The sequence below is a fragment of the Sinohyriopsis cumingii genome, chromosome 5 (genome assembly GCF_028554795.1).
Source record: "Sinohyriopsis cumingii isolate HCF-2022 chromosome 5, ASM2855479v2, whole genome shotgun sequence".
Lineage (NCBI taxonomy): Eukaryota > Metazoa > Mollusca > Bivalvia > Unionida > Unionidae > Sinohyriopsis > Sinohyriopsis cumingii.
This window is the reverse complement of record NC_142965.1, coordinates 52089938-52104408: the sequence shown is the minus strand read 5'-3', so window position 1 is coordinate 52104408 and position 14471 is coordinate 52089938. Positions and strand designations below refer to the sequence as shown.

Genomic DNA, 14471 nt, shown 5'->3' with positions numbered 1-14471 from the left:
ATACAGAATTTCGTCGCATGGTCGAAGATTACTAAATGTTGGACATAGATCCCTTACATGTCTGTGTCATTTTGTTTGAAGGACGAACTAATGCTTTACGGTTGTTCTATCGTTACAGTTCTAAATATGCTTCACTCCACATCGGTCATTTTGAAAATTTGAACCCAATGCTAACTTCAGGTTCAATGAAATCGAATGTTATGCAGTGCCATTCTACCAGAGTGCTGTACCCTGTGATGTCAGCGATGTTGCACGACCTTGTCACTTTGCTATTAAATGTGACGCTTTCATATACCCATAACTCAAACTCACCCATACACTCACAAACATGCAAGGTCACAAGAAGAATATACGGAATTACAAATCAATGAATAATACAAGTTTACAGAGGATTAGACTCGCTATTATAATTCTGAAAGTCGGCTCCAGTTTTTCAAAGGGAAAACATCTGGAAGGACCTAGACCCAAATCTTTAGCCGGAGCAGGATAAGCCTATTTAGGACAAGGAAACGAAGTACAATGTTTTAGTTGCGTCATGGAAGTTCGAGAGTGAAAGTAAAAGGATAAAGTTTTTCCGGAACATTCCAGATGATCTTCGTGCTGTCGGTACTTTCAATTGCTCGGTCCAGAAAATGATCCTCCTATTGGATACTTAAGAAGAAGAAAGCTTTATCGTTGGAGCTGCGAGAACGCATTTACAAAGAGCATATTTATATTCAAGTGAAACGCATCTCAAAATCACTTTTCGAAGTGATTGTCAAAAAATTAGATCATCAAAGCATGGAGCCACTGTATCTTTGCATCCTTTGAAGATGTTGATTGCTGACCCAAGTGGTTCAGACCCAACCAAATTTGTCCAACGTCGTATCGAACACAAAGCACTTTTATTTGATCGTCCTCCACAGCGTTTGTTTTTTGTTTTGTTTTGCGGTGTTAAAAAGAGTGGCAATCGGTCTATACATTACTGAAAAAAAAATCAACGAGAAGGAGAATTTATTTCGTGTTTACAATATATTTCTTTGCGACGATGGGATTGTGCCTGGCATTAGTCGTACAAATCTTGGCAACTTCAACGATATCTTGTGAGAAAATGAAGAGGAAATTAAACATTGATTTACATGGAAAAGATATCATCGCAATACCAGTATTATTTGTTAATACTTGTTTTACTTGTTAAAATAAAGTTGGAGCAATATATGATCCAATTTATTTTAACAAGTAAAACGCATCGTACCATCAGTCTCAGTGTGCGTTATGTGGTGTTGTTTAAAAGTTTAAGAGATAAATATCAGGTGCAAGCGTTGGACAGAGTTAAGATCGCCTTGGCGAAATAATGCTTATAACGATGCTACTTAATCGACATTAATATGCCTGTTTAAGAATTAATTTCAAAGTACCACTCAAGATTATTTGAGATTTGGTATAAAGTGGTTTCACGATTCGTGAAAAGACGTTCCCGTTATCTACATGTCGCGTTCCTCGTCTGTTTACAAAGAGACTATAAAACACCATTCACTTCTTTTCTTTCTGACAGTATTTAAAAGACAACGGCTCCTTAAAGAAAGAGAGATTCTGCTGCTTGAGCAATCAAGTATTCATGTAAACATTCACATCACACTTTTGCCTTTGGATGACGAATATTACCGGAGATGTTACATGTACAACAAAAGTTACAACAGTTAATGGATCGAACACGTTTGTCAAATACAGATACATTGCAAAAGTATCGCCACTTATTTCAACGACTTTAGGTGTTTTACAAGAAATCGTTGAAATAAGCGGATAAACCTACGATGAGAAATTTAAGAATGCTATGAGAAAAGAAGAAAAACAAAAAGTAGTAAAGAGGATGACATACATAGCCACATGGATGGTAAAAGAGAAAGAAACAAACTGTTTGTTCAAACGCATTATGTAGCGTCATGTTACGACTCTCTGGTCATAAACTAAGAAAGAAGCAAAATAACAAATATGTAAAACTCGATAAACAATTTAATTATCAATGTTATAAAATTGACATTTACGAAGAACTTAAGGTATTATGAGCTTAATCAAAACTATGGCTGAAAAAATTCTATTAAAGTATTAAAGTCCAAAAAGTATGGAAATGTTCCGGATAAATTTCAGATCCAATAATATGCCGGTCCGCCAACAGTCCTGATGTTTCAAAATGGCGTCGTCCAGAACTCCTTTGAATAATTCACAATAGTTCCAAAATAATATTAACGTCCAATGTGCACTTTCCATTTCCTTTGAATAATTCAAATGATTTTCTTTCGTTTCAAATAATACCTAAATAGAACACGAAACACATCAACAGACTTGATGTTACAACAAGAACACAAGAAATAAGAATCAGAATAAAAAAACTGTATAGTCCGAGCTTATATACAGACAAAAAGGCTCAAACACGTCATCAATATTCTAACATGACATATAAAAATTACAACATCGTAAAAGAACTCTAATTATTTAACCTATCCAATGGGAATTAATAAAATTCTTGTAAGATACCACCTGTCCAATGTGAAAATGTCCGAAACTTGTAAACATATTTATTGATAATTTTATTATTAGTAACTGTCAACTCGTACCTATGCATCTATTCATAGATCCTATCCAAATTTAGGAGCTTTGATATCTTAATATAGAACCTATGAAAGTACTAAATTTCAACTGACGATAAGCACTGCAAATTACAGACATGAATAAAAAATTACAAAACTATATATATATATATATATATATATATATATATATATATATATATATATATCACGTCCTCTTTCTTGACGAGTTCTCCGAATCCCGGACGAGACGTAATGAAACATAATACGAAAAACGAAAACAACAGCAACAACAAACTGAAACATTTTGGCAAACATTTGCTTCAATCTTTGCTCATGCCGCTAGCAACCGTATCCTGAAGCCAAAACCAAAGTTGAAAATTCACTTCTACAACATGTACATCAATGCTTAAAACAACAATAGAAGTCCCGCATCTACGTTCATACTACACAAACCTAATTTCTAAAAATAGCTTTACAAAATGAAGAGAAAAAGAACAAATTGTTTTTCACATATAAAAATCCTGAAGCAAAAGCCAGATGCAGGAACGTTTTCAAAGAACTTCAAAATAACGTTTGTGAACATATTACGCATATCAACATACCTTCAGATACATCCAAGTATTGCCACATTTAGTCAAAGCCTACAGCCAATCGTAACATAATCTGATGTGCTACAGAAGAAATAAGTGACATCTCAGAACGAAGTGTCATTGTTTAACAGGTTGTTTACAACATCAAAAACCAGAAACAAAAGGAAGGAACTATTATACCTGAGACTGAGTTCGTATTTGAAGAAAAACCACACACACACACACACACACACACACACACACACACATTTAAGAAAGGCTATTTACCTAATTAGACTATATAAATATTTTGTGTCACAGGACAAGTACTTGGACGTAACCCCCTCTATAAAATTGAAAGATATGAACAAAGAAGGTTATAAAAGAAATCTGTATTGGTCAAAGTTACAACGAACATCTAAGAAAGAGGACGACACGTATAATATCGAAATTATTCAGGACCGACGAACAATTAAGCATCCATCCTAAATCCTATGATCGCCTTTGGCACAAAGTAAAGTATTTCTCCAAAGAGTACTCATCGACCAGCAAAGTCCTGTACATGCTTATGAAAGCAGAACAAAAATGACTTGATTCAAACAGGAAAACAACTCCTAGGTCACAAAGACACACCAATATTGTTTTCGTCATACTCATGGCTAACGCAAATATACCTTCTCTATGCCACTGGAAAATTAAGACAAAAAGAGATTTTGGCAATCTTTCAGACCCTTAAGACACGAACAGAAAAGCAACAAAAAGAACATCTCTCAGAGAGAATGACATTCTGGATTACTAAACGAATATCTTTTAAAAACGATTCATCCAGATTTGTGAGAACGTTAAGAGTCAGAAGTAGATCTATTTGCCATGCCGTAAGGGAATGAAATCAAATATATGGATGCCTCAGCGGTGTAGAAACCTGACAGTTTGAAAAAAGTTCAACGTCACAGCTTTGACTCCGTATGATGATGCTCATAATACTGGATTAAAAGACCGCCAAAAAACTCAAACAAGGTCGTGATTTAAACATGATGGATCGCTTACACTTGGATATGTGAGAGCAAGCCATATTTTTGTTGAATGATGGGATGTACGTCTAAGATGAAATCGAAGTACAAAACGAACATAGAAAAATATACACTCTACGTATAGCGTACCTGTAGTGGGAAAAGACACCAGCCAACCTCCGAGCAGGACGACAAACATGTATCCAATATGACGAGTGGAACTTAGAACCTTCACTATTGCCTCTGGACTGCGAAGCAAGATCAAAAATCATGTTTTCCAAAGTCAACTGAAGAAAAGTTTACTGACTGGAATCGTCATCCATGCAGCCCTCAACGGAGATATCGACGAAATTCCTTTCGAATTCTAACACATGAACGTGTCCATGATAGAAGTCATTTGAGTTAGCCAGACGTTGTGTACGAGTCCTGTTGAACCTAACTCTGTCCAGAAAGATTACTTGAGATCTTACTTTTACGCTGAAGCCAACATTAACCAAGGGATTTCGTTCGATGAGTATACAGGAGAATATGATTTTGCTCCAAACCAAGGCAGCAACGAAGGACATTTCTACCATATACAATATGGCCAACTTCATGTGGAACTGCAGTTTGTACTAACTCTTCTGAACACTGTAAATGTCATTCTCTTTTCAAGATTTTATATAATACTTTCGAAATAAACAGTTTGAAAGACCTGATCCTGGATTATTATAAAACATGAAACAAGAACCCATGAAAATAGGTGAGATTGGTGTTTAATATCCAAAACATCAGTTAAAGAGCACAAGCAAACAAGAGGAAGCTACAGTCATGATGTCACGATTGGCAGAAACAAGAACAACATTCACTCTCCTGATTCACATTCACTCTTCTGGTTTGGTCGCAACGTAGCTGAAAGAATCCCACTTCTGAGCAGCGAACATTGCTATGATTGTCTAATCTATTTTCGTAGTGCACAAAGCATCAATTTTGATGATATATCAAGAAGAACGGTTGGAAGAGTATCTGGAAAAGGCATGGACATTCATGTCAGAAGGTGAGTTTTTAAAAGAGTCTTATAAAGACATAACTGACGATTCATTAACTCTATTAGAAGCAATGGAGTTAAGGAATGGAGTCGAAAAGAATTGAAGCTAACTTGCAAAGAGAGTACCGAGACATCTTCAACTTACTTGTCATATCTTTTAAAAGAAAAAATCAAATGTGAACTTATCACTTATCATTACCTATGGAGAATGAATATATGCAGACTTCATTACCTTCTGATTTGAAGCTTGTACACATCTTCTTGGAATCCAGTGGCCTTTGTTATAAATGAAGACGTGTTCGAGCTTATCTCATATGGTGGTCCCCTACACCCCCAACGACCATAATGAGGAATATTTTGATTATTATCGATTATCTGCTCTGGAAGATGATATCATCGACTTTATTAGAAGAAATGCTGCATCTGCTCAGTTCAATGCTATGTGATTACATTTCTCTAGAAACGATAACATAGTGGTTTTGCAAAGATTATGGATATCTATTTTATAAACAAAAATGAATGTTTCTCTTTCCTCTATGTACCAAAACCGGAGTGATGTTATCCTTCACATCCCTGCTTGAAGCACATACAGCTGTGGAAATAAAGAGGAGATGGGAGCGAAAAAGATTGATAGAGAGAGATCAAATTCCAGCGCCTCGACCAAACTCGGATAAGAGCAGGAGAGAAGAAGCGAAAGAGGGAATAACAAAAAATGAGAGAGGAGATACCGCAACCAACAGCACCACTACCAGTATGCCCCATTGCTAAGGTAAGTTTTATGAGGCGAAAGGAGGAGGAGAACTTGCAACAACAGGATCAGCAAGAGCAGTATTAACAATATGCAGAGTTCATAATCCAACCACCGTTTGTTTGGGAAAGTAAGGCTAACCATTTACACCATTTCCTCTCACCAACCGTCAATCGGTGCTGCTTCCGAAGCCAGACCTGAGAGGTGCATCCACTAAAAGTAAATGTGGCAAACATCAAACAGCCCTTTTAAAACACATCTACCCTTGTTTATGTGCGATTGTGTGTGATTTCATCTCTCTTCTTTAACATCCTAAACCTTTTCTGTAATAGCATGTTTGTACGTTTGCATGTACGATGTGTGGAAGCACTCATAACCACTTTGATGGGTAGAAAATGGTATTGGAGGTCTTGGTCATTGTTATATCAGAAGGTGGGTGTTGGATAGTAATCAGAAAGTAGCTGATGGATAGTAACTCAGAAATGGGTGTTGAATAGTTATAAGAAAATATGTACATTTAACTATCAAGTGCCTCAAAATGTTAATTTCTCGTTTGACTCTCATGTTCCCCATAATGTAAACATATCCGGAAATGATAATTAACGTTTGGATCACATGTGCGCCCTTCCCCACCCCACCCCACTACTTCTGCAGAATAACTACATAGCCACTATAATTATGTTTAGTTCTATCACCTACTAAAATGTCCTTCTGAAATTTCACTCACAGAGTATGGAGCAATATTCTGAAACCATTGTTGTTGTTGTTGTGGGGTTTAGCGCCATTTTTCAGCACACGATCGGCTATGCATGGCGGCCAGTATTAATGGTGGAGGAAGAACCCGGGAAAACCCCAGGAAGAACCACCGACCCACGAGAAGCTACTGGCAAGCTTTCTCACATACCCACATTGGCCGAATCCTAGACTCTGAAACCATTGTGCTTATCTACAGACCTCCCTAGTATTCAGTAGTATCGTAATTCTTGTATATTATCAGAAATGCTGCTCCTTTCGGAAAATGGGTGTTAGGGAATAATTAATTGCTTAGTAGCAAGAAATACATATACATATACATATATATATATATATATATATATATATATATATATATATATATATATATATATATATAATTCCCTTAAGGTTGACAGGAAGTGTTTATGTGTTAATAATATCATCATTTATTGACAAGTTTTCTTTTGCACAACTGACAAAGTTATCCTTTAGAAGTCAATATCAATGGGGATCAGACCTTATGGTTAGAACATATATATATAGTGTAGAACGTTTCAACAAATAATAAAAATATTAATTTATATAAATTACAGAGATAGAACAAATACATTATTAGTATAGCTATTATATCACGTCTTTCTTGTTTATCAGATATTGCTCCATCTGAATAAAATTCAGAAGGTTGTTACCTAAGTGATAAAAATAGAATTTATCAAAGCACGTTAACGTTTTAAATACGTGATTCCTAGCAAATGCGCGAGAATGAAAACACCAAATATATTACCAGTTCTGAACAGTAGGACATCGACGCTGTCCCACCGTGTGACTTCACGGATCCTGCAAGGAAACAATCCGGATGTGTTCCTGTCCATTTCGTTTCCTCGGCATCTCCAGCACGTGTCCATATGGTAGCACTGGGATGAAGCACTGACTGCACGTGCATCAGCTCAAGCTGAAAAGTCTCTCCATACGCTGGTACTGATAAGGTGATCGGTTGTTGAAATGAAGTTGAACGCTTCATTCTTTTCAATATTTTTGAATCTATGCTACGAAACAAATGAAAGAAAGCAATACGGTAGTGTCTTAGGGTCTCTTGCCTGAACAAATATCATTTAAATGCAATCAAATACCCATTGCGATTTTCTGGTGTAAATAAGCCGTTGCTGTATGGATGCATCATATATTATTGCTTTATGTTGTGATCAATCATTTCACAAATATGAGTGGGTTGTCCAGTACGTGGGACCACTCCGGTGGGCTAGCGGTCAGAGCGTACGCCTCGGATTCGTGGAGTAGCGGGTTCCAACCCCGGCCGAGTCATACCAAAGACTTATAAAAATGGTACTAACAGCTGCCTCGCTATGCGCTCAGTATTAAAATGTTAGTGTTAGGACTGGTCGACATGGTGTCTCTGATTGGGTGGGACATCATGCTGCATGTTTGTGGCAAAATGCCTCAGTGCTAGACATCACCATTAACTGCCACACTGTAGATAACGTTGGCCGACCAGTCCTAACACTAACCTCTTAATGCTGAACGCCAAGCAAGGCAGCTGTTAGTCCCATTTTTTGTAAGTCTTTGGTATGATTTGCCCCGGAATCAAACCCACGACCTTCCGCATCCGAGGCGGACGCTCTAACCGCTCGGCTACCGGAGCAGTTTTCTCTCACAAGAAAAAAATACAAATCATGTGGACAGAGGGATGGGGGTATGGAAACACCTTGAGCAATCACCATGTGTTCCCAGTCTGACTTTTATTAACACCTGGTTCACTTATCACATATATTGATTTTAATACAATTAAGACATAGAACTTATGAGCTCTTTAGAATCTAAAATATATCCTCCCCAAATTTAGGTGAGCAAAACATATTCCGAAACTGTTTGCACAATCATATATCGAATCGTCCTCATTAATCTACATTTCACCTGTCTAGCCCTAATGAAATTTGCATGCGGTTTTTGATGTCTATAATACTATACTTTCTATATAGATAAGGTTACCTTCCCTCTGCATTTCACTGGTTGTTCAGCTGATGATGATTATTATTATGATTCCGAATTGCTCATCAACTGTAAAATAACCATGGATTTGAAGAGTAAAGGAGGACTCATCTATTATATTACGCCAGTGTTTCTCAAAAAATTTTGTCTTGCGGCGCACCAAAAAGATCTAAAAACATTTCACAGCACACCTGAAAAGATTTAACAATTTGTGTGGTGAAGAACTGATTTATTTTTACATATATATTTAATTTTAAATTTAATGTGAAGGATGTGCCTGCTTTCGAGAGCAAATCAGATTGAAGCGAGGCTCCAAAGTCGACAAACAAGAGCGCATTTCATCGTCGATTTTAAGAAGTCTCTCTCTCTCTTTTTCGATTTGATTTCATTCAGTGCTGAAAATCCAAACTCACAAAACCACGACGACACAAATGGCAGAATTACTTTGATTGCTTTTGAACTGATTGCAGGATATGACTTCTTGATTGAGATCCAAAACTCGTCCAGGCTCTTTTCGAGAAATATTGACTGAAAAAATTTATCGTTTGTTTAAATCAATGAGCTGTTCTTCTTCGGTTGTAAGATTTGTAGTTTCGCTGTTTCCGAATGGATTGATCACCCATCCATATTCCTCGCTTGCACGTGATGGGAAGTAATGCTGCAGTGCCGATTGTAGGTCTCTCAGTGTGTCCAGAATTTCGGGGATGATTTTCTTGTTTGAATGAGATTCGTTGACAGTAGGAAGGCAGTCGAGGACTCCCTTCCAGACCATATTTTGCCACAGCGACAACTTGTCATCAAATGACTTCAGTTTTGATGTTGCATTGATGATTTTTTTCGATAGGCCTTGAAGACTTAAATTCAGCGAATTTAATTTGTCGAATAAATCGGAGGGAAACTGAACCTTCAGCCACCAGATTTCGTCATGAAGAGAGAATCCAAAGTCTGTTTTCTCAAACTCCAAGAACGAAATCACTTCAATCTTGCGATGGACGAGACGCTTTAACACTTTTCCCCATTGAAAGCCAACGAACGTCGGTATGGTACAGCAAGCATTTGTAGCCTGAATCCATCGCTTCACAGAATTGAGAGAAAAGTCGAGATTGAAGCGGTCGAGATTTGATGAAGTTTACAACTTGAATAACTTGGTTCAGAATTTATATGTTACTTTTTAACTTTTGCGACATTGATTTACCATTTAATTTTTCGATATGTTAAAGGTTTCAAAACGCAATTTTAATTATTTTTTAAAAACTCACACTGCATACCTGCAAATCTCTCGCAGCACACTAGTGTGCCGCGGCACACAGTTTGAGAAACACTGTATTACGCAGTAACTCGTCAAAACGAGTTTGGTCAAAGAGACACTCGATTGGCTGGAATGAATGCGTCATCAACCTAAAGAATTCGTCTCCGGAAAACCTAATGACTATGAAAATGTTTAATTCTGGAGACATTCATATCTCTACTGAAGCTGACCACACACACACACACACACACACACACACACTATACTACCATCACAACTTATGTAATGATTTTAGAAAGATGAGAATGCTCCGACAGCTTGCGAACACCAATATTTGTTATTAAACCCAATATATATTCTTTTGTCAACATTATAACATGATGAAACATTACTTATAATTATATTGCGAGATCTTGTCTTGGTTCAAATTATTGAAATTAGAAGGAGTTTATATTGGACATGTTACATGGCGAATTCTATCTTGGTGTCCTACATGGTTGGACAGCATTTAAGTAGGTAGTTGGCGATTGAATTAGTCGGCTGTCCAATGAAAACTATGTGATGGTTGACTGACAGATGTAATTTACGCACGAGAATTCATCATGTTGTTGTTGTTTTTCTTCGTATGGGATTTTGAGTACAAGATAGGCTCTATACATGGCAGCCAGCATAACTGTTGGAGGAAGAATCCGGGAAAATCCCGGAAGGAACCACCGACCCTCGCGAAGCTTCGTTAAAGCTTTCCCACGTATCTACAGTGACCGTTCAGCACGTTAAATGGGAGAAATGAATTAACGACTCACATGTTTCCATTCTCCAAGTGCTCCAATCGTGATAGCTCAAAATCTTTCAATCCAGCTGATGGAAATAAGAAAAAATAGTTTAATTATTAATCTTGTTCGCTACTATTAAATCAATATAGCATCTAATACATTTGGCGAATTGAGATGAAACTGAGTTTTATATTAAATATGAAATATCTATATACTAATTACATTTAAATAATAATTACATGCTGTTATCAATTCAGAATCGGTAAAGTTGTTTTTCATCTCAGTGAGTCATGAGAACTATATGTACAAAATATTTCAATCAGTATCCACAAAGTAGTAAATGAGATGGAAGAAAGAGTTTGTTATTAGATTTCTTTCAACCATGCTCAGCAAAACAACTGACACAAACTTTTCGTGAATGATTCCTTTTTTGGGGGCGGGGGTTAAAATAGACATTAAGGGGTCCAAATAAATGACGATTTCGCTTGATTCATCTGGAAAAAAAACTTGCAAAATACAAAAACAAATCTGTGACAGTCCTTCAAAAGAGACCAATTGTGGGTGTCATCTAAATGAAGAAGCGTTGACGCGTGACATACATGTAATATTTATATTACTATATTTAGTTACCTTCTCGTAGTTTTCTAGACGAGATAAATTCTTCTATCTCATGACTGCCATCTGCATAGTCCAAACCCTGCAGAAATAAACAAACATTCACTTCATTTCCAAGCTGCCTTCATTTGCTCATCTCTACTATAAAAAGATGATCCAACACTGTACGCGCGTCATCATTCATGTATTCTGCAATCAGGCAAGTTAGATTGTTAATTTTTTCCCCATTTCTTTCCAATACAGTTTTAGGCATGCAATTTGAGTGGAATGTCATGAGAGTGCTTCTTGGAATCAGTTTGAACCAGCCCAATGAAAAGTGGGCGACATTGACCTGTTTTCTTATAATAAAGACTTACTTGTTTACAGGTTAATCCCAATGTTTAAATTTTTGTTTCATTGCAGAACTTTAGCTGTAGGAATCGTTTCTTATGACACTTGGTCTGGATATTGATTTTTCTTGAATTGGAACCACCATAGAAAACTATATCGAGCAGTGATCTCCTTATCGTGAGTGAATGAGTTATTTATAGCTTAAGGTCAGCATTAAACTTTCATATTACTTGCAAATTTCGACTATCTAACCATGTTATATGTTCATCGAACTTGGCTGAGGTCCTCGTGTACGTTAAAAGTAATCTAGAGTAAAGGGTCACAGCGACCTATTTGTCTTACACTAATAGTTTTATTCTTTGCAAATGACAATATCACAGTGACAAAATTGTGCGTATATATCATTACCTCCAGAATTAATCATGCTATGTTCATGGAAATTTGTCTCGGTGTACCTCAGAGCATTAAGAACAAACACAACGGAAATAAGATTACAGTGACCTGATTGTCATTAATAATTACATAGTTATTTACAGTTTATACAATTCTTTAGTTTTCTGACAACAACTCATTTGTAGACAAGATATTTTCATGCAGCTTGGTCAGTGTGTTTTTTCTGTTCTTGGAAGCCTTCCCATAAGAAAACTGGACACCTATATCAACTTTTGATGCATGAATTTATTTTTTCTGTACATCATTCGTCTTTCTTCCCACCTACTTCCTCCACACACACACACACACACACACACACACACACACACAAACGTCTGTAAGATTGCTAGTGATGTGTTAGTTGTCGAAGGGGAGGGGTACAGAATATTACAGCGTTGAACCCCATACATGTATACACCTTTCATACATTTAATGTTGGCATAATACAGATCAGAATGTCTTCGCTCTTAGCTGTCATTTACTATATGACGATAGTGTTAGCAGTTAGCTCCTTTGTCTACCACCCCTTAAAAGTATGGCGAACGACTTAAACCAACCAGCATTGTGTAAATAAAACCTGTTTCTTTAGGAGAATACTTTCTAGTGATAATAAACCACACCATAACTCCTTTCTATATCGAATAAAACAATTCATTTTGATAATAAATTAGATATCAGCTGTTTCTTCTCTGATGCGGAGGTTGTTGGCTGTAGTGCTTTACTTCAATGTGTATTGCCAGCAGTCATGTGACTTGCTTACTCTGGTCAAATGAGCTAGTTATGATCTTATTGAATTTTTACACGTTTAGTTTATTAAGTAACTATATACCCCATGTTGTGCAATATACTGCTGCCAATTTCGTTCAAAAAGCATTTTAGAAATATTAAATTCAATAGACAGATGCACATACGTACCAAAGATGCGGAGATATGGCCTGAAAGTAAAGCAATAAATGCCCAAGGGATAATTTTCATCACAGAGTACATTGTTTACTGCTGAATAATCTGCGAAGCAACAACCTGTTGTTAGATCACATGTATCTTGTCTAGAACTGGAAGAAAAAAAACGAGTTAGAAATATAACACTTGTTTTAATCAGTGGAGCATGCAATCATTCTATATCGTATCTCAAGTTATGTGCAACTTAAACGAAATACATTTCTTTCAGAATAACACGGAAAATCTTGCTTTATAGTATCTGAAATCATCACTACAATGTGCACAAGAACCGATCAGGACAGCTTCTGTTTCAAAGCTAAGAGTCACATCACGCATACGCTCTCATATAACTAAGAAAATTCTGAAATGACTGAACTTTAGTTTCAGTTATCAAATGTGTAGCTTACTGACAAAATTGCACGTTAAACTATACAGATTTAATTCTCATCTAAACCTCATTGTACTTAGTAGCTCTATATTAGACAGATGACTGTGGCCTTGAAATAAATGTATGCATTTGTACAATGTGCTGTGTAGTCAGCTTGATCCAACATTAGGAGACAAATTTTGATATGTTTGTTACCTGTTTATCAACGTGATACGAACTAAAAGTAAAAATAAAACAGTAAAGGACAACAATAAATTGGTAATATGGTTTACACTTTCCTATCGTAGTTGATAAATAAACGAATATCATCGATTTCTCCTCAATTGTTTTTCAAAACTAAGTTGCCTCGCGGATTTCCGAAAAAGATCCATTGCACTAGTAATGCAACGGTTCTGTGAATAAGTATGTCTCGCTGCTTTTTTTTTTGGTTCGGTCGACCCCAACTTCTGTAAGTTACTTCAAAGTTGATTCCCTTTTTATCCCAAGCAAGCGTACATAAAGTTTTACCTTGGATATGTGAACCGACTTCCAGTTATTAATCGGAAGCCTTTTTCCCAGGTTGTAGGGGAGTTCCACGAAGAAATTCTGGCAGCATCTCATGCCATGAAAATGTATATAAGGATTTATGGGTGGAGATCTCAGTGGTTTCCAGTGTATGATCACAGGTTGGTCACATGATAGACCCCTGACTAATATTAAATGCATAATCACAAATTAGAAGTAAACCCCCACTGTCAAGCAGAGGCAGTTTATAAACAAAATACATTCCTTTCAGAATAGCACAGAATATCTTGCCTTATTGTATCTGAAATCATCACTACCGTGTGCACAAGAACCGAACAGGACAGCTTCTCTGTTTCAAAGCTAGGAGTCACATCACGCAAACACTCTCTTATAACTATAAAAGTTCTGAAATGACTGAACTTTAGTTTCAATTATCAATTTTGTGGCGTACTGGCAAAATGCCACATTAAACTATAGAGATTTAATTATCATCTAAACTTCATTGTACTGAGTATCTCTGTAATTGATAGATGACTGCATGACTGTGGCCTTTAAACAAATTTATGCATTTGTACAAT

At 36.5% G+C, this 14471-nt stretch overlaps 1 protein-coding gene across 8 annotated transcripts in view; it reads right to left on the bottom strand.

Annotated features, from left to right (window-relative positions):
• LOC149799161 (A disintegrin and metalloproteinase with thrombospondin motifs 18-like) overlaps positions 1 to 14471 on the bottom strand; it is a 78224-nt gene that overhangs the window by 48425 nt on the left and 15328 nt on the right. For all 8 annotated transcript variants that reach the window (XM_089958331.1, XM_089958332.1, XM_089958337.1 and 5 more), the window contains 4 exons: positions 12978 to 13114; positions 11316 to 11382; positions 10716 to 10770; positions 7444 to 7705 (listed from right to left, as the gene is read on the bottom strand). In XM_089958331.1, coding sequence (XP_089814457.1) covers positions 7444 to 7705; positions 10716 to 10770; positions 11316 to 11382; positions 12978 to 13049 — 456 coding nt within the window. In that variant the 5' untranslated portion in view covers positions 13050 to 13114. The remainder of the gene's footprint in view (positions 1 to 7443; positions 7706 to 10715; positions 10771 to 11315; positions 11383 to 12977; positions 13115 to 14471) is intronic.